General features: G+C 42.0%; 1 protein-coding gene across 1 annotated transcript in view; it reads left to right on the top strand.

Moving 5' to 3' along the window:
• The window catches only part of LOC143768116 (piezo-type mechanosensitive ion channel component 2-like), a 164249-nt gene that overhangs the window by 105455 nt on the left and 34461 nt on the right, over nucleotides 1-24333 (top strand). Inside the window, exons 26-37 of the mRNA XM_077256803.1 lie at nucleotides 4775-5018; nucleotides 8175-8271; nucleotides 8350-8512; nucleotides 8813-8902; nucleotides 9586-9683; nucleotides 11650-11718; nucleotides 18301-18413; nucleotides 18723-18837; nucleotides 22309-22386; nucleotides 22463-22629; nucleotides 22709-22905; nucleotides 23005-23130. Of these exons, the coding sequence (XP_077112918.1) occupies nucleotides 4775-5018; nucleotides 8175-8271; nucleotides 8350-8512; nucleotides 8813-8902; nucleotides 9586-9683; nucleotides 11650-11718; nucleotides 18301-18413; nucleotides 18723-18837; nucleotides 22309-22386; nucleotides 22463-22629; nucleotides 22709-22905; nucleotides 23005-23130 (1557 nt within the window). The remainder of the gene's footprint in view (nucleotides 1-4774; nucleotides 5019-8174; nucleotides 8272-8349; nucleotides 8513-8812; nucleotides 8903-9585; nucleotides 9684-11649; nucleotides 11719-18300; nucleotides 18414-18722; nucleotides 18838-22308; nucleotides 22387-22462; nucleotides 22630-22708; nucleotides 22906-23004; nucleotides 23131-24333) is intronic.

The raw sequence follows: 24333 nt of genomic DNA, 5'->3' as shown, positions 1-24333 counted from the left end.
TCCTTTCATTGTCTTTGACAGTGCCGGAGAAAGAGCAAAGAGGGCATAATTAGGCTAGCTCCAGCAGTCTCATCTGGGATAAATGGAGCAAAGCCGGTGTGCATGCCCGGCCTCTGCTCCATTTAGATGGAGCTGCAGAAAGACCTAGATTTGTTCCGAAATGCGTCATTGACTTTTTTGTGCATATTCAGTATTTTTCAATATAGTTTTGGCTTAGTGAAAATCACAGTTCTGGATTTACATTCACAGCTCAGTAATATAGAACTTTAGGATCATGATGAATAGCCTTGTCTTTTCGTCATTTGCCCCGGAGCAGAACACATATGAGCCAGGCATAGAGCTTCTGGTTTTAGCATTATGGCTTTCCCAGATGGGAGCTTTCTTTCCTATTTATCATGTATGGAAAGCATTTAATTATTTTGTAAGCTACACCATAGGCAATAAGTGACGTAGTGTAGACAACAGGGCAGATTTACTGTATTAATACATGTAAGGGAACCTGTCAAATCCCATAACTGCAGTCATCTGCTACTAAAGTGGTGTGAGCACAGATTTTTCCTTAGCGCCTCTCTTACTTACCGTGCAGTTTCTCCCCGTGTCAGGCCGTTCTGCTAGTCTTACTGAAACACAATCTTAGTACATACAGTCATCCCTGGATAAGAAGAGATATATGCCAAATAGATACTAAAAAAATATTCATTTTATTGAAACAGTTTAAAAAGATATATAAAAAAACATTATATTTGTACGGGGAAAGCCTCAAAAAAGGGGGAACATGACATGAGTTTATCAGAGCCAGAGTAGAATATTCAAGGTAGAACAACACCATCCTATATAATAATCGCCAGTTGGGACTTCCGGCCGCTCTCCCCGAATCCCATAAGGCACCGCGGCAGTGTCACTTGCGCAGGCGCAGTTCGTGGCCGCATTGCCACGAACTGCGCCTGCGCAAGTGACATACAGGGTGTCTGGCGGTTGCTGGCCGGCACTGCAGGTGTCTCCAGTGCCCAGCGGTGCTGCATGGATGCCCGGTGCTGCCCAGGGCTCTGCCGACATTTTGCGACAGACCTGAGCCCCGGCACTTCCATGGTTCCATGTCTCAGCTCTGAAATCTCATCTCTCAAGATCTTGGTCCCAAGATCACCATCTGCGCATGCACCGCCCCTGGCAGCGGTCATATTCCCAGAGACCACTGCACATGGAACAGTGGAAATGCTGGGGCTCTGGCCTGTCGCAAAATGTCGGCAGAGCCCCGGGCAGCACTGGACACCCACGCAGCACTGCTGGGCACCGGAGACACCTGCAGCACCGGCCAGCAACCGCCGGGCACCCAGAGACACCCGGTAGCAGCACATCGGAGCCCCCTCATCCCTGCCTGCGGCCTGCAGCATCACCCCACTCCTGCCTCCTCCAGCAGTGCCCCCCTTGAACCCCGCTTCACTGCAGCCACCACCCCCCGAAAGCAATAAGACGCATGGATTATAAGAAGCACCACCATTTTATTAAAAAATATTTTTTTCTTATTTTTCTCCTTAAAATTTGGGATGCGCCTTATAATCCGGAGTGTCTTATAATCCGAAAAATACGGTATGTTGGAAAGTGCAAACGGTGTGAGACATGTCCGCTGCTCCTGTCAGCACCACTAAGCATGTTAAATTCACTGCACTCCTGATGCGATAGCATCGGACCTATTTCTAGTATATATGTATATATATTTATATATATACTGTAATAAAGTGCAAGTGCTGTTTATGCAAAATGATATATTGTTAATAATCCTCAATATAATAGTTGAACTGGATTGCCAAAATTTAGAACGTTCAGGGTAAAATACATCCATGTATCTGAAGTAGTAAATGTAATGATACCAGAAACCCCGTAGAAAAAATGTCAATGTAGCAGTGAAACAATAACATTACCTACGCAGGTCTGTATTTAGCAATCAGCTGGGCTCCACAGCATGGGTCCCTCCATTCACCTAGTCTGCCTCATGTAGCACTTCTGCATCTGCTTCTGGCATTCAATTAGCCTAAGGGAGCATGGCCAGTCCCTGCAGGAATTTAGGTTAAATGATTAGGATCCCCGGCCAATCCTGTGCTAGCAGGAACAGACTTCATTAGGCAGTTCAACCAACCAGTTCCTGCCAAAACGTTGGTTCCTGCTTTGATAGCACACTTATATACATTCTTTTGTATCCTGCTTCCCGTTAACGACCCGGCCTGTTTACCCGTCCTACCTTTACTGATCCTGTGCTGCCTGCTCCGACCTTGGAACATCTGGCTACGCCTCTATCTTGCCCCTCTGTACCGCAATACTCATGCCTCGGTCAGCTGCTGCAGACCCAGGGACTGCTTTGGAGTTGTTTCTGGTGACTACCGGCGGCAAAGCCTGTCTTCACCATTAGAGGCTTTAGCGAATACCCAGTTGTCTCTTAGTTTTCACCCTCTAAGGTAAGTCTAAACTATGGCACTGTGGGTCCACACCCACTAATGTTACATTATGTTTGGGCCATGGACCCTGCTGACTCAGGGGTTCCAAGACAACAGTACAAGTGTTGTACAAGGAGGTCTGCTATCAGTGTGAACGTCAGGACCAAAGTGGTGAGAACCCAGCTGTAGGGTCTCTCCACCATTGTGTCTGTCCTGTCCTCTGCTTCTGTCATGTCGAGCCAGTCCCCCTCTGGTCAGCCAGCCTCTTAGAGCGATCCACCTTATGATTTAGTTTACAGTGAAACTGATAAGCTCCAGCTTCTACTTTCGTCCCAGAAAGTCTATCCTCACCATCACAGGCTCTTACGAATACACGTTAGTCACTTAACTATGCTCGTGGCACAGCGGATCCACACCCACCAGCATTACACATGACTAATCCTGGAGGGATGTCTCTTCAGATGTTCTACCCACGGCCACCCTGGGTATGATTGACAGTGTGTATAATGGTTGTACAATAACAAATATTGTATGCAGTCTTTTTTTGGATTAAAAAATTAGCAGAATTAGTCCGGGAGTAGAGAAGCCCAAAAGACTAGGCCCCTATCATTAGCATATGTGACGCTGCAGAATAAAAATTCCGGGTACATGAGTATTTCAGTGTGTTATTTTTGGTTTGTTTTGTTCTGTATCCCCCATAAAGTTCTAAGGATATGGAACTGGAGCGCCCCCACATAAGGGCAATGGGGTACTCGGCACCGGGTCCTTCGGTTCGGGGGATGTCACGGTGGCCCGACCCGGTCCGTGGCCCTTTGAGGGACATCCAATAAAGGAAAGAGTTTTTATGGTTTTGGGGAAGGTCTTTAAAGGGGTAGTTCGTGACGCCACCTGTGGTATTTGGTCAGGGTGACCGACGCTGCTGTGAGGGGTCCACTGGGGTGATGTTATGGCAGCTAGATGGTATACCTTCCCACACGTGAAGTGTATCCCCAGGGCTTCCCAGAAGTGTAGATGGTGATGGTGGATGATGTAAGGCGCAGTGAATAACAAGGACACAAGATTGCAGTCTCTTTACCTTTACTGAAGGCTTCAGCATCCACAGTCCAGGGTACAGACCACAGGGTAGGCAGAGTCCGGCCGGTCTGAAGGCAAATCCAGAGTCCCCTTATCCAGGTAGAAATCAGTAGCCTTCCTCTAGCGCCTGTGTGTTGTAGTACCTCCCTGCTGAGCTTCTCGGTAAGGTCCTCACAACTGTTGTAGATGTTCTAGATGTTATGTTTTCCTCTCTGTCCCCCAGAATGGTATAGATAGGACAAACCCGTATGACTGATGGCCTGAGGCTTTTTACAGGGACCCTAGAGACGCCCCAGACCCCACAAGTTGCCACTGTGTCTCCTAGGTATTAAGGTCGGGCAGCCAACTTGGAATTGACTGTCCTGCCGGTCTCTGGAGCAAGGCTCGGAGACGGTTGCTCCCTCGGTGTTCCGGCTTCGCGCCTCAGAAGGAGGCAGCCTTTACAGGGCAGAACTCCTCCCGGTGTTTTCTCCTTGTGCTATGACTTTGTTTCTCACCCTCTACAATACAATTCTCTTTGTGTCCTTTCTTAGGATGGTGCCGCATGTGGGGCAGGCGCAGCTCCGTGTCTTTCTGTCCCGCTAGGCCTCTGACAGGATCCCACCCCTGTCAGAGGCCCTCTGTCTGCAGCTCCGATGTTCCTCCTTTCCCCCTGTCTGCCTGACAGGTGTTGCCTGGGCAAAGCCCAGCCAGCTTCTCTCTAACTTTCTATCCAGGCCACCAGTTTTACCCTTCTGTGAGGAGTGCCCTAATAGATAGGAGCATGGCTCCCCCTGGTGGACTGGAGTATGAAGTGTGGTGTATGGTTTGTGATACCTGGTAGGAAGATCTCCTTTATTGCCATCAGACGTGATATCACTCCCCCTGGTGGAAGAATGACATCACTGCAACGACCAGGACTCTGGGGCGCTGCAGAACTATTTACTTTGTGCTAATTTTTATGGTCTTTACCAAGAGGGCAGTGCTCACGGGATCCTCTGGGGTGTGTCATTAATTTGCTCTTATTACTCTGTGAGCAATACTCTCGCGGTAAAGAACATAAAAATTAGTACCCAAAAAAAGCCCATATTTTTATGAACTGTATGGCCGATTTATATATATAAAAAGAAGCAATGGAAGACTCATGGGAGCAGTAGGAACAAAAGAAGAGCAAAAATTGTCCATTGTAGACCAGGGAATTATATCGGAGATGCACTCGTTATTAAGCAGAATTTGAAATATACCTGTGTAATCCCGCCTGACTCGCCATATTTGTCTTCCATTCTGTACAGGTCCTATCTGGATATGGCTAAAGTGGTTGTATTTAGTTATCACTTCTGGTTCGTGTTGTGTCTGATTTTCATCACTGGTACCACCCGCATTAATATACTCTGTATGGTATACCTGATGGCCTGTTTCCATTTCATGCTGTTTGGTGGTAGCCTCCTGATGAAGCCAGTCCGCCATCTTCTCAAGCTCTGGGACTATCTTATATCCTATACGGCTTTTGTAATTACCATGAAAAACCTTCTTTCAGTAAGTGTGGAAACATTAGTTCTTGACAATAGACTCTATTTTAAAATGAATGTGTCATCAGAAAGTAACCTACTGTTTAAATCAAATTTTTCTGTGAATTTTTTTTTATATATATATTCATATCACGATTCACGATCTGTATTTAAAAAAAAAAAAAAAAAAAGCATTTTTGCAATTTTCACACTGGCCATTGGGGCTATTCTAAACTCATACACATGTATATTAGCAGCAATGGACTCTTAGGGTATGTGTCCACGTTCAGGAAACGCTGCGTTTTTGACGCAGCGCTGAGCCGCAGCATCAAAAACGCAGCACCCAGATGTTACAGCATAGTGGAGGGGATTTAATGAAATCCCGTCTCCACTGTGCAGGAAAAAACGCATGCGTTTTTCCCGCAAAAACGCACATGCGGTGCGTTTTTTCAGAACGCAGCATGTTGCTACAATGAGCAAAACACGCATGAACACCGCAGGTGACCTGCCAGTGACCTCAGGTGCAGTTTTGGTCAGGATTTTACCTACATAAAATCCTGACCAAAGCCTGAAGCAAACCTGAACGTGGACACATACCCTAACCCTATCTTTTGTAGTGAAGCATCTGAGTGTGTTTAAAGACCATTGTGAAGTGAATCCTGTGGGATCAGTTGTGTAGTGAGACGTTTATCATTGTAATCCTTCCTGCGATGATAGCTAGACTGCTAAAAAATCTTCCATAAAAAACAAGAAATATTTTTCTAAAAAGTCTCAGTGGCCACTGAAAATTGCAATTTTTAAAAAAATTTAGAGTATAATATGAAAAAAAAACATTGCAAAAATTTTTCAAAACACATTTTATAGCAAAAACCTGATTTAAGCAAGGATTCAAAAATTGGTCCAATGTTTCGACCGGCTCACACCCTGCCGCATTACCTGGTTCCCAGTTCTTGCTATACATAGATGTCCTTGCCAAAAAAGATTTTGGTGGGAACATTGGACCAATATCTGTTTTTGATTCCTTGTCAGATCAAATAATTTACCCTTCAGCAAGTCCTACAGTCTAATTTTATTTTGTGTTGCTGAGGTTCCCTTCCCACTTGAATTAATCTGGACAACAAGACCTTTCCTTGAGCAGATCATATTTTTTAAAAAAATAAGGACAGTGTTGCTGTTTTTTCTCCTTCACCAAATTTATATACAGTCATGGCCAAAAGTGTTGGCACCCTTGAAATCGTTTCAAAAAAATGAAGTATTTCTCCCAGAAAATGATTTCAATTACATGTTTTGTTATACACACACACGTTTATTTCCTTTATGTGTATTGGAACAACACAGAAAAACAGAAAAACAAACGCAAATTGGACATGATTTCACACAAAACCCCCAAAATGGGCCAGACGAAATTATTGGTACCTCTTCAAAATTGTGGGTAAACAAATTTGTTTCAAGCATGTGATACTCGTTCAAACTCACCTGTGGCAAGTAACAGGTGTGGGTAATATGAAAATCACACCTAAAACCAGATAAAAAGGGAGAGGTTGACTCAATCTTTGCATTGTGTGCCTGTGTGTGTCACACTAAGCATGGAGAACAGAAAGAGGAGAAGAGAAGTGTGTGAGGACTTGAGAACCAAAATTGTTGAAAAATATCAACAATCTCAAGGTTACAAGGCCATCTCTAGAGACCTTGATGTTCCTTTGTCCATGGTGCTCAACATAATCAAGAAGTTTATAACTCATGGCACTGTAGCTCCCTGGACCTGGATGGCAGAGAAAAATTAATGAAAGATTGCAACGCAGTATAGTCCAGATGGTGAATAAGTGGCCCCAATCAACTTCAAAAGAAATTCAAGCTGCAGGCTCAGGGCGCATCAGTGTCAGTGCGAACTATCCGTGGACATTTGCATGAAATGATAAACAACTTCTCTCCTTTTTTTGTGGCGGGGGTTGAGTGAAATAATGTCCAATTTGCCTTTTTACTCAATATTCTTGTGTTGTTCCAATACACACAAAGGAAGTAAACATTTTTATAACAAAACATGTGTAATTGCAATAATTTTGTATAAGAAATACAACGGCATGTAAAAGTTTGGGCACCCCTGATCAAAATTAGAAGTCAACTTCAGCTTTTGTGCTTTTGTACAGATGGTATGTTTGCATCAAGAATTTGTTGAAATTTCTTCACTCTACTAGTGAAATGTTCCCCATTCTATTGCCTATAACACAACCCAAAAAGCATGATTGATTCACCCCCATGCTTAATGTTGATCAGACGTTCTTTTCCTGAAATTCTGTGATTTTTTTCTCCACACATACCTTTGATCATTGTGGCCAAAGGATTCTATTTTAGCCTCATTGGTCCATAGGACTCTTTTCCAAAATGTATCAGGCTTGTTTAGATGTTGTTTTGCACACATCTAACGCTGAATTTTACGTTGAGGATGCAGGAGAGGTTTTCTTCTGATGACTCTTCCATGAAGGCTATATTTGTGCAGGTGTCTCTGAGCAGTAGAACAATGTAGCACGACTCCAGAGTCTGCTGAAGGTCTTTTGCAGTCAATTGGAGGTTCTGATCTGCCTATCTAGCAAACGTACAAGCAGCTGTCACTAAAATTTTGCTTGGTCCTCCAAACCTTATCTTGACCTCCACTGTTCCTGTTAATGGCCATTTCTTAATTACATTTCAAACTGAGGAAAAGGAAACTTGAAAACGCTTTGCTATCTTCTTATAGTCTTCTCTGGCTTTGTGGGCCTCCACCATTTTCAGTGTGCTAGGCAGCTGCATAGAAGAACCCATGGTTGCTGTTATAGGAGGCTGGGTTTTTATAAAGGTGGGCATTTTGCATCACCTGGCCTTTTCTAACAATGATAGTGAACCATAACAGCTTAATTAAGGTCTGAAACCTTGGTCAAATCTATCTGAGCACATAAATCTCCAAGGGTGCCCCAACTTTTGCTTCAGCCCATTTTCCTTTTTGGAATTTTTATCATTTTGAAATAAGATGAAACTATATGATATATACATATATTTTTTTGCCTAAAGTACAAAGGAAATATGTCATCTTTAACTTTAGGCCCTTAAGAGATCATTTCATCTTCAGCATGCCACTGTACTACATTTTCTGGAACAATTTCAAGGGAGCCAACACAATCAGCCATATATTGATTTTTTTTTTTTCCAGATTGGGGCTTGTGCTTATCTAGACAAACTGATGAAGAATAATTGTTGGCTCATCCAGACATTTAGTATGTTTTGTACAATCAAAGGCTATGAACTGAGTAAGTTGGAGCTCTACTACATAACTGGTACGTACAGATTCTTTCTTGACAGTTCATCGTTAATATTTTGTCGTACAGAAATCCCATCTGATGAGACATGTGAGCTGCCAGAAAATGAAGCAGGCATTGTGTGGGATGCAATCTGTTTTACATTCCTATTGATCCAGCGTCGTGTGTTTTCCAGCTATTACTTCCTCTACGTGGTGGCAGATCTGAAAGCCTCAAAACTCTTGGCTTCAAGGTGCGAATTCTCTGTCACATGAATCCTGCTTCCGGAATGGAAAAAAATATATATTTCTTAAATTCATTTTCTTGCAGAAGTTGGTTAGTTAGATAATTTTCGTCCCGTCTCTGACTTCCAGCGAGGGGGAAATGTCTGTGTAGAAAATTTCAGCCTGTTTTTGGACTTTGCCAAAATCTCGCCTTTCTCTTACTTCCACGTCACAGTTAAATCTCTTAATTGCACTTCCAAAGAAAGTAATGAATTGGAGGCTGTGTAATTGCTTTTTCTCTATCTTCTTTTCTTCATCAAAACCATCAGAGGAGCAGAACTGTTCGAAGAGAAAATTAAGAAAGTAGTAGCTGTTCGTTTAGAAGAGGAAAAGAAATGTTCACAAGCAATGAAAAAACAGTAAGTCCTTACTAATGTAAGGGTTTGTACACACTGAGTGTTATGACGAGTTTCTGGAGCAGAAACTCTCCAAATCTGAAAACGTCTCAAAAACTTGGAGTTTCTGCTCCAAAAAAAAAATGATCCAAACCCTGATTCATGATTGTTCTGTGTTTGTTGTTTAGTTTTCTGCGTTTTGCGACTTTCAATTTTCGTTAGCACCCAATTCATTATTCCATTTGCGCCTTTTTTAAGTCTATTTTATTTGTGCTCACCTGTTTGTTTGGTTTTTTCGCTTTGTGGTCATTTCAGATATTGTCGCCTTCCTTATTCATCAAATGTGACTTTCTAAAAAGTCGCAAAATTTGGCGCAACTCAACTGTAGTCCCTCCTGGTTAATGACAAGAAAGAAGCTGTTTTTTTTTTTTACTTTGCATCAAATTCATGAACCGCGTGCACCATTTTGATTAATTTGGCGCAATAAATGTCAGCAAATACCTCAATGAATTGGGACCTCAGGCAGTGTTTTGTTCTTGTGTCTTCTGAGTTTGGTAGATTTTCTGATAAAATTGAGCTACTGTTGACCTAGGGGTCCACTACAACCAGTAAACACCACAGTACATGAGTAATGCGTGCATGAGCTCGTAGCATAAGTGGACTGGTGTCTGCATGACTTCATATGGGTATCTCATATAAACCTGCAGGATGGAGCAAATAAAATTGAAACAGAAGTCGACAAATGATGAGAAAACAAGGAAGGACAGCGGAGGAGAGGACACGTCTGAACTTTCAAAGGACAAAGGTAAAATCTCAGTTTCCAAGAAGACTATGAAATATCCTATTTGTTAAAGGATATCTATACTAGATCAGGTGTGGTTTACTTCTCAGGGTCCGCATCCCCCGTCATTATTTTCTGTCACTACTGTATACCATACGTGAAGGGTGTGCAGCTCTTTTGAAAGTCTCACGGTCCTTTTAAGCAGATTATCATGTGGGTTAGGAAAATTGGATCGATCTAACACTGATGGCCTATGCCAAGTATGCTAACTACTTTTAGTAAAAATCAGCTGACCTGTGTCTGTCGTCAGGTGAAGGCCAGAGCTGAACACCAACACATAGGCAAGAGTATCGCCTGACTGGTAGGGGAACTTTCGGCCTATCAGGGCAATAGTAGACCTACCTGTGACCCAACTGCAATTAGGAGTATTGTGGTGGGTAGTTATGGCATTGAAAAACTACTCACAAATTTTCAGCTCATTAGTTACCAAGAGACAGATTGATGTCTATTACAATTCTCACAGGAGCTGTTCTGTCTCTGCTGCTTCATGTGTGAATGTTGGCAATGCTTGTTGTTGCCTGTCCGACCTCTGTCTCATACACTTTTCAGCTCAACATTCCTAGGGTTGCGCCAGTGTCACTCAAATCAGCTTTGAAAAATCCCACACTTGCGCAGTGTCGATTGGGGAGCTGCGCAAGTGCCGTGATTAGCGACTCCCTGCGCTTGCGCCGTGACACGTGGCTCTGGCAGCACAGTCAGTGGGTACTACACACAGCCTCAGTGTGCACACGCGGGTTTATTATACACTGCGCAAGCGTGGGATTTGTCAAAGTGGATTTGAGTGACGTCGGCACAACCCTGGGAACATTCACATTGCGTGTACGGCTCCAACCGTGACTGAATAAAATGAAGCACACCCTTATAAAGTAGCAGGTACGATGTGACTATATAAAGTGCTCTTTGCACATGCCGTTTTTATTGAAAAAAACATGTTAGTGATGCACGTTCCCTTTAAAGATGTTGAAAATCATATTACAGGGAAACAGTCACCCTCACGACATTTTCCCTATGTAACCCAAGAGCTGCATAATATGGAGGCAGAGACCCTGATCCCAATAATGTGTCCCTTACTGGACTGCTTGTTGTAGTTTTTATAAAATTGTAGTTTTATCATCAGGAGATTATTACTAGATAAATAAATCCTTTTGTTTTATAGTCCAACCACCCCATGCACTAGCAGAAGGAAGAGGTAGGAACTTGTCCAAATGGAAATTGTAAAAGAATCGGTCTTTATTAGAAATCCATTAAAACATGAACCAGTTCTAGTAAAACATTAAAATCTGATGCATTTCTGGTAACCGCCCTTCGTCTATTTATCGTCTATCCTCAATCCAGCCATTGCATCGATGAAGGTGGTGAGCTCTATTTTTTTCTCTTTGTACATCCCCCTGCATTGATTGACAGCTTTCTGCCTATGCACAGTGTGCACAGAAAGCTGCCAGTCAGGGGTGTGGACGGGGTGATACAGAGCTCAGCATTCAGAGAGCTGCTAGATCTGCAGCTGATAAATCAGTTTTTCATCAAAACTGCATCACCCAGTAAAGTAAGTGACACATCGCTGGAATCGGGGTCTCTGCCTCTACAGCATGCTGATAGCAAAGACATAGTGTTGATTTTAATTATCTTAGTTTTTCCAAACAGTATTATTATTTTTTTAAATCCTTTTACCACTTCGTGCTTTTTCATATAGAAGGTTCAATTTATGCTTCATCTTATAACTAGTACACAAAACGCACTGGAAAAACATCTACCTTGTGAAAGTATTGGTCGTTGGCCATTGATGATGTGGGTTTATGTTGCACGCAATAATTATTACTAGGGACCAAATTTTTCCATGTAAATAGGTTTGGATACAACGTCTGTATATTTTATGTGTTTCTTTTTTCATTACTATTTGTCCTTTGAGTTCTCTTCTTTTATGTAATTACAGATGACAGTGAAAAGAAAGATAAGGATGGGAAAAAGAAATGGTGGCAACCCTGGGTGACTCACACAACAAGTAAGAAGTGCCGATTTGTGTGTTTTGAGGGATAACATTGGGATATTTTTGAACTCAGCTATTTTTGCCAGTAAAATGCGAATTGACATCAGTTTTGACTTTTAGATGTTCATCTTTTTCCGAGTTACATAAAACTTGTGGTTGAAAAAACATGCCACAAATCTGTCACAGTCATCTCCTTAATTCTCACATCCTCCTCTTGTTTCAGAAGTGAAACTCCTTTGATTTCCATATAATCCTATTTATAAACTTAAGTCAAAGAAGAAATAATCCCTGCAATAATTATCTGTAAAATTGTCACCTTTTCATTAGGTCTTTTAGCCGTTTTCTATTTCTCACTGATACAATAGCGGTGATCATTTTCCGCTTACCATTTGATAATGAGTCTAACTATTGACCCACCTAGGGTGCTATGGGGGTTTCTCTCCACTTCGATATGCACAATCACAGGGTTTTTATATCAAACAGAATAAAGTTTGCCTTCAATTTTGAATAAATCCCCAACAGTGTCACCAGCAAGACACCCCCACACCTCATGCTCCATGCTTTACGGTGGGAACCAGGCATGTAGAGTCCATCCGTTCACCTTTTCTGCGTCACACAAAGACATGGTGGTTGGAACCAAAGATCTCAAATTTGAACTCATCAGACCAAAGCACAGATTTCTACTGGTCTAATGTCCATTCCTTGTGTTCTTTAGCCCAAACAAGTCTCTTTTGCTTGTTGCCTGTCCTTAGCAGTGGTTTCCTAGCAGCTATTTTACCATGAAGGCCCGCTGCACAAAGTCTCCTCTTAGCAGTTGTTGTAGAGATGTGTCTGCTGCTAGAACTCTGTGTGGCATTGACCTGGTCTCTAATCTGAGCTGCTGTTAACCTGCGATTTCTGAGGCTGGTGACTCAGATAAAGTTATCCTCAGAAGCAGAGGTGACTCTTGGTCTTCCTTTCCTGGGGCGGTCCTCATGTGAGACAGTTTCTTTGTAGCGCTTGATGGTTTTTGCAACTGCACTTGGGGACACTTTCAAAGTTTTCCCAATTTTTCGGACTGACTGACCTTCATTTCTTAAAGTAATGATGGCCACTTGTTTTTCTTTACTTAGCTGCTTTTTTCTTGCCATAATACAAATTCTAACAGACTATTCAGTAGGACTATCAGCTGTGTATCCACAAGACTTCTGCTCAACACAATTGATGGTCCAAACACCATTTATAAGGCAAGAAATCCCACTTATTAAACCTGACAGGGCACACCTGTGAAGTGAAAACCATTCCCGGTGACTACCTCTTGAAGCTCATCAAGAGAATGCCACGAGAGTGCAAAGCAGTCATCAAAGCAAAAGGTGGCTACTTTGAAGAACCTAGAATATAAGACATATTTTCAGTTGTTTCACACTTTTTTGTTAAGTATATAATTCCACATGTGTTAATTCATAGTTTTGATGCCTTCAGTGTGAATTTACAATTTTCATAGTCATGAAATACAGAAAAATCTTTACATGAGAAGGTGTGTCCAAACTTTTGGTCTGTACTGTATATACATACATTGGGTACAGAAAGTATTCAGACCCCTTTAAATTTTTTACTCTTTGTTTCATTGCAGCCATTTGGTAAATTTCAAAAAAGTTCATTTTTTTCTCATTAATGTACACTCTGCACCTCATCTTGACTGAAAAAAAACAGAAATGTATTAATTTTTGCAAATTTATTAAAAAAGAAAAACTGAAATATCACATGGTCATAAGTATTCAGACCCTTTGCTCAGCATTGAGTAGAGGCACCTTTTGAGCTAGTACAGCTATGAGTCTTCTTGGGAATGATGCAACAGGTTTTTCACACCTGGATTTGAGAATCCTCTGCAATTCTTCCTTGCAGATCCTCTCCAGTTCCGTCAGGTTGGATGGTGAACGTTGGTGGGCAGCCATTTTTAGGTCTCTCCAGAGATGCTCAATTGGGTTTAGGTCAGGGCTCTGGCTGGGCCAGTCAAGAATGGTCACAGAGTTGTTCTGAAGCCACTTCTTTGTTATTTTAGCTGTGTGCTTAGGGTCATTGCCTTGTTGGAAGGTAAACCTTCAGCCAAGTCTGAGGTCCAGAGCACTCTGGAAGAGGTTTTCATCCAGGATATCTCTGCATTTTGCCGCATTCATGTTTCCTTCAATGGCAATCAGTCGTTCTGTTCCTGCAGCTGAAAAACACCCCAAAGCATGATGCTGCCACCACCATGTTTCACTGTTGGGATTGTATTGGGCAGGTGATGAGCAGTGCTTGGTTTTCTCCACACATACCACTTAGAATTATCACAAAAAATGTCTATCTTTGTCTCATCAGACCAGAGAATCTTATTTCTTATAGTCTGGGAGTCCTTCATGTGTTTTTTAGCAAACTGTATGCGGGCTTTCATATGTCTTGCAATGAGTAGAGGCTTCTGTCGGACCACTCTGCCATAAAAGCCTGACTTGTGGAGGGCTGCAGTGATAATTGACTTTGTGGAACTTTCTCCCATCTCCCTACTGCATCTCTGGAGCTCAGCCACAGTGATCTTGGGGTTCTTCTTTACGTGTCTCACCAAGGCTCTTCTCCCACGATTGCTCAGTTTGGCTGGATGGCCAGGTGTAGGAAGACTTCTGGTGGTCCCAAACTTCTTCCACTAAAGATTTTGCTGGCCACTGTGCTCTTAGGAACCTTGAGTACTACAGAAATTCTGTTGTAACCTTGGCCAGATCTATGCCTTGCCACAATTCTGTCTCTGAGCTCCTTGGCCAGTTCCTTTGACCTCATGATTCTCATTTGGTCTGACATGCACTGTGAGCTGTGATGTCTTATATAGACAGGTGTGTGCCTTTCCAAATCAAGTCCTATCAGTTTAATTAAACACAGCTGGACTCCAATGAAGGAGTAGAACCATCTCAAGGAGGATCAGAAGGAAATGGACAGCATGTGACTTAAATATGAGTGTCTGAGCAAAGGGTCTGAATACTTATGACTTATGACCCACTGTATATGCAGACAATGTTAAAAAAAACATGTAGGGAGAATGATAAGCCACTACTAATGAAAACTGAATGAAAAACAGGGCACACTTGCAAAGTAAGAATCGTAATAGGAATCTTCCTATCAGGTAAGTAAGTCTGAGGGAGTATAATAAATATGTATCGTGAACTGTAGATAAATACATAATATGATAAGTAAGGCAATTGATAGTAGTCAACCTAAGTACGCCTCCCTTGCAAAAATATATATAAATATATACACATATATGGGTAAGGATAAAGTACATAAAATAACAGTTACCCAGAATACTCCCAGAATACAGCAAGAATATAGAGGGGTCCCAACGCACCCAAAGCATGGACGAAGCATTCCTTGTGAAACGCGCGTCGGGTGCGATGGGACCCCTCTATATACTTGCTGCAGTCTGGGAGTGTTCTGTGTAATTGTTATTTTATGTACTTTATCCTTACCCATATATGTATATATATATATATATATATATATATATTTTTTTTGCATATTATGTATTTATCTGCAGTTCACTTGTGATACATATTTATTATACTCCCTCAGACTTGCTTACCTGATAGCAAGATCCCTATTACGGTTCTTACATCGCAAGTGGCCCCTGTTTTTCATTCAGTTACCCGTGGCTTCTCATTCTCCCAATATGTTTTTTATATTGTATGTGTATATACACTCACTGGCCACTTTATTAGGTACACCTGTCCAACTTCTTGTTAACACTTAATTTCTAATCAGCCAATCGCATGGCGGCAACTCAGTGCATTTAGGCATGTAGACATGGTCAAGACAATCTCCTGCAGTTCAAACCGAGCATCAGTATGGGGAAGAAAGGTGATTTGAGTGCCTTTGAACGTGGAATGGTTGTTGGTGCCAGAAGGGCTGGTCTGAGTATTTCAGAAACTGCTGATCTACTGGGATTTTCACGCACAACCATCTCTAGGGTTTACAGAGAATGGTCCGAAAAAGAAAAAAAATCCAGTGAGCGGCAGTTCTGTGGGCGGAAATGCCTTGTTGATGCCAGAGGAGAATGGGCAGACTGGTTCGAGCTGATAGAAAGGCAACAGTGACTCAAATCGCCACCCGTTACAACCAAGGTAGGCCTAAGAGCATCTCTGAACGCACAGTGCGTCGAACTTTGAGGCAGATGGGCTACAGCAGCAGAAGACCATACCGGGTACCACTCCTTTCAGCTAAGAACAGGAAACTGAGGCTACAATTTGTACAAGCTCATCGAAATTGGACAGTAGAAGATTGGAAAAACGTTGCTTGGTCTGATGAGTCTCGATTTCTGCTGCGACATTCGGATGGTAGGGTCAGAATTTGGCGTAAACAACATGAAAGCATGGATCCATCCTGCCTTGTATGGAGCATCTTTGGGATGTGCAGCCGACAAATCTGCGGCAACTGTGTGATGCCATCATGTCAATATGGACCAAAATCTCTGAGGAATGCTTCCAGCACCTTGTTGAATCTATGCCACGAAGAATTGAGGCAGTTCTGAAGGCAAAAGGGGGTCCAACCCGTTACTAGCATGGTGTACCTAATAAAGTGGCCGGTGAGTGTATATAATGCTAAAAATTTATTATGATTTTAATGGTTTGCATTTTTTATGAATTGCTTATGCAGTTAAACTTCATTTGCATGTATTGTTAATTTAGGTGTGTATCAGTATGTGTAAGCCAAGACCAGGAGAGGAACAGTCAGAGGAAACATATAATAGAAACACGTCACCACTTCTGTATTTATCACCCACTCCTGGGTTTGGCTTACAAATACTGAGGTAAAACACTGACCAAATACTGAGGTAAAATAAGTGTTGAGCATTCCGATGCTGCAAGTATCGGGTATCGGCCGATACTTGCTGTATCGGAATTCCGATACCGGGATTCCGATACTCTTGTGGTATCGGGTATCGGGTATCGCAACAACATTAATGTTAAAATGTGTAAAAGAGAGAATTAAAATAAAAAATATCGCTATACTCACCTGTCCGACGCAGCCGGGACTTCAGCGAGGGAACCGGCAGCGTTGTTTGTTTAAAATTCGCGCTATTACTTGGTTACGTGAATTCCCGGCTTGTGATTGGTCAGGTCGGCCACGTTGCCGGGACGCGGACCAATCACAGCAAGCCGTGACGAAATTACGTCACGGCTTGCTGTGATTGGTCCGCGTCCCGGCAATATGGCCGCCCTGACCAATCACAAGCCGTGACGTCACGGGAGGCTGGACACGCGCCCATTTTAAAATGAGCGCGTCCAGCCTCCCGGCTTGTGATTGGTTGACCGCGGCGCAACCAATCACAAGCCGTGACGTCACGGGAGGCTGGACACGCGCCCATTTTAAAATGAGCGCGTCCAGCCTCCCGGCTTGTGATTGGTTGACCGCGGCGCAACCAATCACAAGCCGTGACGTCACGGGAGGCTGGACACGCGCCCATTTTAAAATGAGCGCGTCCAGCCTCCCGGCTTGTGATTGGTTGACCGCGGCGCAACCAATCACAAGCCGTGACGTCACGGGAGGCTGGACACGCGCCCATTTTAAAATGAGCGCGTGTCCAGCCTCCCGTGACGTCACGGCTTGTGATTGGTCAGGGCGGCCATATTGCCGGGACGCGGACCAATCACAGCAAGCCGTGACGTAATTTCGTCACGGCTTGCTGTGATTGGTCCGCGTCCCGGCAACATGGCCGACCTGACCAATCACAAGCCGGGAATTCACGTAACCAAGTAATAGCGCGAATTTTAAACAAACAACGCTGCCGGTTCCCTCGCTGAAGTCCCGGCTGCGTCGGACAGGTGAGTATAGCGATATTTTTTATTTTAATTCTTTCTTTTACACATTTATATGGTTCCCAGGGCCTGAAGGAGAGTTTCCTCTCCTTCAGACCCTGGGAACCATCAGGATACCGTCCGATACATGAGTCCCATTGACTTGTATTGGTATCGGGTATCGGTATCGGATTGGATCCGATATTTTGCCGGTATCGGCCGATACTTTCCGATACCGATACTTTCAAGTATCGGACGGTATCGCTCAACACTAATACTGACCAAATATTGAGGTAAAAGAAAAAGACCAAATACTGAACGTGTGAATGTGGTCTTAGGGTCAGGGATCCTGTAATCATATCTTTACAAAGAAAGGTATCATCTTTATAGAATGACCATCCACTATAGAGCCAAACAGATTGTAGAAAAAAGAAGAAATAACGAAGCTTACCATGCCAATATTGTTCAGTATACACTGGAAAAGTGAAGAGTGGATGCCAATTCCTGCTGGCAAAGCTCAGCTATTATAGAACCGAAGAAGAAAAAAGGATTTTCCAACACTTCCATCCATAAAATTAATATTTTTAATAGAAATTCATTTAAAACAAGAGGATCCATCATGGGGTTTTATCCTCGTGACGGATCCTCCTGTTTTTAAATGAATTTCTAATTAAAATATGAATTTTATGGATGGAAGTCTCGTAATTTTTTTTTCTTCTTTGCTTCTATACAACCAAACATTACTTCTATAAGTAAAAACGTTCTGACAGGTTCACTTTGAATCCATCATTGCATTTTTCAGTGGTTCGTAGTGGAAGCTACAGCCTATTCGATACAGACAGCGAGGACGAAGAAGAAGAAACTCGGGAAGAAAAAAGGGAAGAGGAGCCCCCTAAAAAGAAAACAGCATTTCAGGTAAATGATTTGGGTCTTGCACCTAACATTTGGTCTCAGGCTCCAGAACATGGAAGCTTGAACTGGTTCACATTACTGATTGTAGCCTCATTATTCAGGCACTTGTAGGGTAGGTTGACCTTATAACCTTTGCTGATGTCCTACATACCGGTACGTCTCTATTCTGTTTTTAAAAAAATGTAGGCAGCGTGGCGACCTCTATGCTGAAGCCTAGTAATAATGTTCTAGGTCGAACAGTGCATGACTGATCTGTACCTGAGTTTCCTTGTAAGTAAAATATTGATATTACACTTTTGATATTGTCTCCAGCTAGCCTATGAAGCATGGACCACAAGCTCTAAATCTGCACTGAACCTACGGAAGAACGATGAGCTGACCATCCAAGAGCAGATCCGCAAAGAGATGGAGAAGCAACAACCAGATGGTATGTTGTGAGCAAAATCATTTGTTATCCTGGGTTAGGAGAAATTGTAATTTTTGCGTGTGGGCCGTCCTTTTAGTTGGCTACTCACACATTTTAGCAAGTTTATACAACTTGCAACAATTCACCTACTCATGCCATTTTACAACTGACATACAAGATTGACATACAAAATTGTACTTACAAAATGGGTTTTTTGAAAATTCGAAATTGCATTATTTCATTGTTCATTATACACTGGAAAAGTGAAGAGTGGGTGCCAATTCCTGGGGATGAAGCTTAGCTATTATAGAACCGAAGAAGAAAAAAGGATTTTCCAACACTTCCATCCATAAAATTAATCTTTTTAATAAAAATTCACTAATCCTTCATTATACAGTATCTTGTATTATACTCCAGAGCTGCACTCACTATTCTGCTGGAGGAGTCACTGTGTACATACATTACATTACTTATCCTGCACTGATCCTGAGTTACATCTGTATTATACCCCAGAGCTGCACTCACTATTCTGCTGGAGGAGTCACTGTGTACATACATTACATTACTTATCCTGTAGTGATCCTGAGTTACCTCCCGTATTGTACTCCAGAGCTGCACTCACTATTCTGCTGGAGGAGTCACCTTGTACATTCATTACATTACTTATCCTGTACTGAACCTGAGTTACATCCTGTATTATACTCCAGAGCTGCACTCACTATTCTGCTGGTGCAATCAATGTGTACATACATTATATTACTTATCCTGTACTGATCCTGAGTTACATCCTGTATTATACTCCAGAGCTGCACTCACTATTCTGCTGGTGGAGTCACTGTGTTACATACATTACATTACTTATCCTGTATTGATCCTGAGTTACATCCTGTATTATACTCCAGAGCTGCACTCACTATTCTGCTGGTGGAGTCACTGTGTGCATACATTACATTACTTATCCTGTACTGATCCTGGGTTATATCCTGTATTATACTCCAGAGCTGCACTCACTATTCTGCTGGTGCAGTCACTGTGTACATACACTACTGATCCTGTACTGATCCTGAGTTACATCCTGCATTATACGCTAGAGCTGCACTCGCTATTCTTCTAGTGGGGTCACTGTGTGAATGCAGTACATTAGTTATTCAGTAGAATTGTGAGTGCAGCTCTGGCGTGTAATACAAGATATAACTCAGGATCAGTAATATAATGCATGGACCAATTGTTGCAAATTATTACATATTATCAATTAGCTTGTAATATATTTTATTTATAACAAGAACAGACTTGCGTTCTACAATTTTTTATTTACACCCATCCATTTTAAAGCATAAAATACATATGTGTTTTAGTTGTCTTTTAAAAATTAGCTTTCATGTGTATGTGTACATGAGAAATAGCGCCATTGCTGCCCAATATATGATTTACAGTTATATGAAAAAGTTTGGGCACCCCTATTAATCTTAAGCTTAATGTTTTATAAAAATAGTTTTTTTTTGCAACAGCTACGGTATTTCAGTTTCATATATCTAATAACTGTTGGACACAGTAATGTTTCTGCCTTGAAATGAGGTTTATTGTACTAACAGAAAATGTGCAATCTGCATTCAAACAAAATTTGACAGGTGCATAAGTATGGGCACCTCACCAGAAAAGTGACATTAATATTTAGTAGATCCTCCTTTTGCAAAAATAACAGCCTCTAGTCGCTTCCTGTAGCTTTTAATGAGTTCCTGGATCCTGGATGAAGGTATTTTTGACTATTCCTCTTTACAAAACAATTCCAGTTCAGTTAATTTTTATGGTCACCGAGCATGGACAGCCCTCTTCAAATGATCCCACAGATGTTCAATGATATTCAGGTCTGGGGACTGGGATGGCCATTCCAGAACAGTGTAATTGTTCCTCTGCATGAATGCCTGAGTAGATTTGGAGCGGTGTTTTGGATCATTGTCTTGCTGAAAGATCCATCCCCTGCGTAACTTCAACTTTGTCACTGATTCATGAACATTATTGTCAAGAATCTGCTGATACTGAGAAGAATCCATGCGTCCCTCAACTTTAACAAGATTCCTGGTGCCGGCATTGGCCACACAGCCCCAAAGCATGATGGAACCTCCACCAAATTTTACTGTGGGTAGCAAGTGTTTTTCATGGAATGCTGTGTTTTTTTGCCGCCATGCATAACGCCTTTTTGTATGACCAAACAACTCAATCTTGGTTTCATCAGTCCACAGGACCTTCTTCCAAAAAGAAATTGGCTTCTCCAAATGTGCTTTTGCATACCTCAGCCGACTCTGTTTGTGGCGTGCTTGCAGAAACGGCTTCTTTTGCATCACTCTCCCATACAGCTTCTCCTTGTGCAAAGTTCGTTGTATAGTTGACCGATGCACAGTGACACCATCTGCAGCAAGTTGATGCTGCAGCTCTCTGGAGGTGGTCTGAGGATTGTCCTTGACTAATCTCACCATTCTTCTTCTCTGCCTTTCTGATGTTTTTCTTGGCCTGCCACTTCTGGCCTTAACAAGAACTGTACCTGTGTTCTTCCATTTCCTTACTATGTTCCTCACAGTGGAAATTGACAGGTTAAATCTCTTAGACAGCTTTTTGTATCCTTCCCCTGAACAACTATGTTGAATAATCTTTGTTTTCAGATCATTTGACAGTTGTTTTGAGGAGCCCATGATGCCACTCTTCAGAGGAGATTCAAACAGGAGAACAACTTGCAAGTGGCCACTTTAAGTAGCTTTTCTCATGATTGCATACACCTGGCTATGAAGTTCAAAGCTCAATGAGGTTACAAAACCCAAAAATAGTGCTTTAGTAAGTCAGTAAAAAGTAGGTAGGAGTATTTGAAACAAGAAAATGATAAGGGTGCCCATACTTATGCACCTGTCAAATTTTGTTTGAATGCAGATTGCACATTTTCTGTTAGTACAATAAACCTCCAGTTTTACTCACTGAATACTCCATCTCTAATTTTCACTTGTTTCTGAGCTGGGGAAGGAAATTGGCCGCTCTGATTTCTCCCATACGCACACACCCCCAGACATGAACACGTCCTGCTCTCCTGCCTCCATGTAGCACATGTTCAGAAGCAGCAGTAGTATGGATAAATTATATAATTGTAGTAAGCAGTGTTGCTGTAAATCCAGCACTGGGTTAGATAAGCAATTACAAGATCATTTGTGTACAGGTCTCTGGAAGTCCATTTTTTTTCCTCTCACTGTGCTCCTACCTCCCTTTTACCATCTCCATAGACTTCAGCTGGCAGCTGTAATTTCATCACTTCATCACAATGTCTGTTGTTTTCACAAAGATTAATTGTAGCTTTTTTCCAGTATGAATGATGAATTCAGGAGCAAGGGAAGAAATGGCTCATAAGTTGAGAAATAATTTTATTTCTTTTGATTATATTACTATTGATTTATGCCATGTTTGTTGCAATGACTGACCATTTAAGCCATTTTTTTGTTGAATGTCAAGTAGGAAATCAAGAAAAACCAGAGGAACCCCAACAAGATGAATCCCAGACTGAAAGTCAGGAGGATACTGTAGATGGACCAGGTATGATGTGACAATGCAATAATTTAATAGGTTTCTTATAACCATCAGTGGCTTAATCTACGTTCCCTCATTACAGAAAATATTGTTCAAAGGGTCATAAATATCGTGAAGTTCTCCTGGGTCTTCATTCAAGCACTCGCTGATGACACAATTGAGACTCTAAACAATTTCTGCAAAAATAGTGTGGACATTGCCACTGTCCTGAGGATTGAACGCTGCATGCTACAGAGGAACCTGGATAGGGTATACCGTCACGTTTAGTATGCTTTGGAACAGATTTGTGTTTCTCATGCTAAGAATTAATATGGATGATTTATTTCAGGGCAAAGAAGCCTCTCAAGAAAGTATATCTGAGTATTACAAAGCCAAGCAATTGTCAAGAACTCAAACCCTGTCCAGTGAGGAGAACGATGACCATGTTGGTCTTACCAGAGAGGAGACGGTTCAGTCCAAGAAGCTGGAAATCTGTAAGATCCTCAGTATTGAATCGCAGCAGTCTCAGGACAGTTTTGTCTCCAGGTACAAATGAGATCCATCAGGCGACCTTGTAGGTGTACTGAATCCGCTATGGTATACAGTGTATAATATGCATATTTGATGGTATTGTTGTTTTGGCAGCTGTGTCACAGAAGATTTGGTTTTGTCCTATGAGGACCCTGCTGGTCCTGATGAAATCCCGAAATTACGAAAACCCCAGCGTATGCTCGCCTTTGATTCCACGTCTGTTGATAGTTTAGATTTAAGGTAAATCTGAGAGGATGACAACCACAATATGGTCACAAACCTATAGAAATCACATACAAGAGAATCCACCAGTGCCAAAGTGAGAGTGATATAATCACCAGATTCTAACTAATAATGCAACGGACTAGTGGAAATGATCAAGATTTATTGTATTTTCTCAACATATGCTGTAGTTTTATTGATTTATTCTCAGTTTCATAGACGAGCAGTAATTCAATTTTCTTCAATATTTGTATCCAGACCACAAAGATATTTAATAGCGATGAGCGAATATACTCGCTACTTGGGATTTCTCGAGCACGCTCGGGGGTCCTCCGAGTATTTTTTAGTGCTCGGAGATTTAGTTTTCATCGCCGCAGCTGAATGATTTACATCTGTTAGCCACGTGTGGGGATTCCCTAGCAACCAGGCAACCCCCACATGTACTTGCTGGCTAACAGATGTAAATCATTCAGCTGCGGCAAGAAAAACTAAATCTCCGAGCACTAAAAAATACTCGGAGGACACCCGAGCGTGCTCGAGAAATCTCGAGTAACGAGCATGTTCACTCATCACTAGTATTTAACTTTTTAGTGTCTATGAATTATTTATAGCTGCATATGAATGCATTGCTAAATATAGGGAAGGTGGTGGGAAGGGGACACAATATACATTTTTGGAAGTGAATTTACCCATGAACTTTTTTTGCTCCCTTATGTGCTACTAGGGGTAACTTGCTGCATACTGTTTTATTATTGTGCTCAATCTACGAGTTGTATGCAGTATGCTGTTAAGCTCCCCCTAGTGGCAGATGTAGGCAGCTAAAGTTAGCAACCAACTGCATCCAATATTAAAAGGAATCTGTCAGCAGGATCCCCCCCCCCCAAGCTATTTTTATGCTCATGTAGCTCTTTGAATGACGAGGCCAGTAATACCTCTACATGACCTGTCCAGACTTTGAATCAATATGCAAATGAGGCTGAAGTGCTTTAGTTGAGTGGAAGCTCTTCCCACACCTATCACTCCAGTTCTAATCCCTGATCAGTTACACCACCCCTTGCTTGACTGACAGCTTCTTTGTTGGGCTTTTCTTTTAAAAAACTATCTATTCATATATCCTGCCATGCTGACAGATTCCCTTTAAATAGATCTCTTAGACCTGATGAGACTGGTTTACTTACGCTGTATAATCGAAATATTAAGCTGATTGGTGGGCGAGCCAGG

The sequence above is a fragment of the Ranitomeya variabilis genome, chromosome 4 (genome assembly GCF_051348905.1).
Source record: "Ranitomeya variabilis isolate aRanVar5 chromosome 4, aRanVar5.hap1, whole genome shotgun sequence".
Lineage (NCBI taxonomy): Eukaryota > Metazoa > Chordata > Amphibia > Anura > Dendrobatidae > Ranitomeya > Ranitomeya variabilis.
The sequence above is the reverse complement of the archived record's forward strand: the minus strand, read 5'-3'. Positions and strand labels throughout refer to the sequence as shown.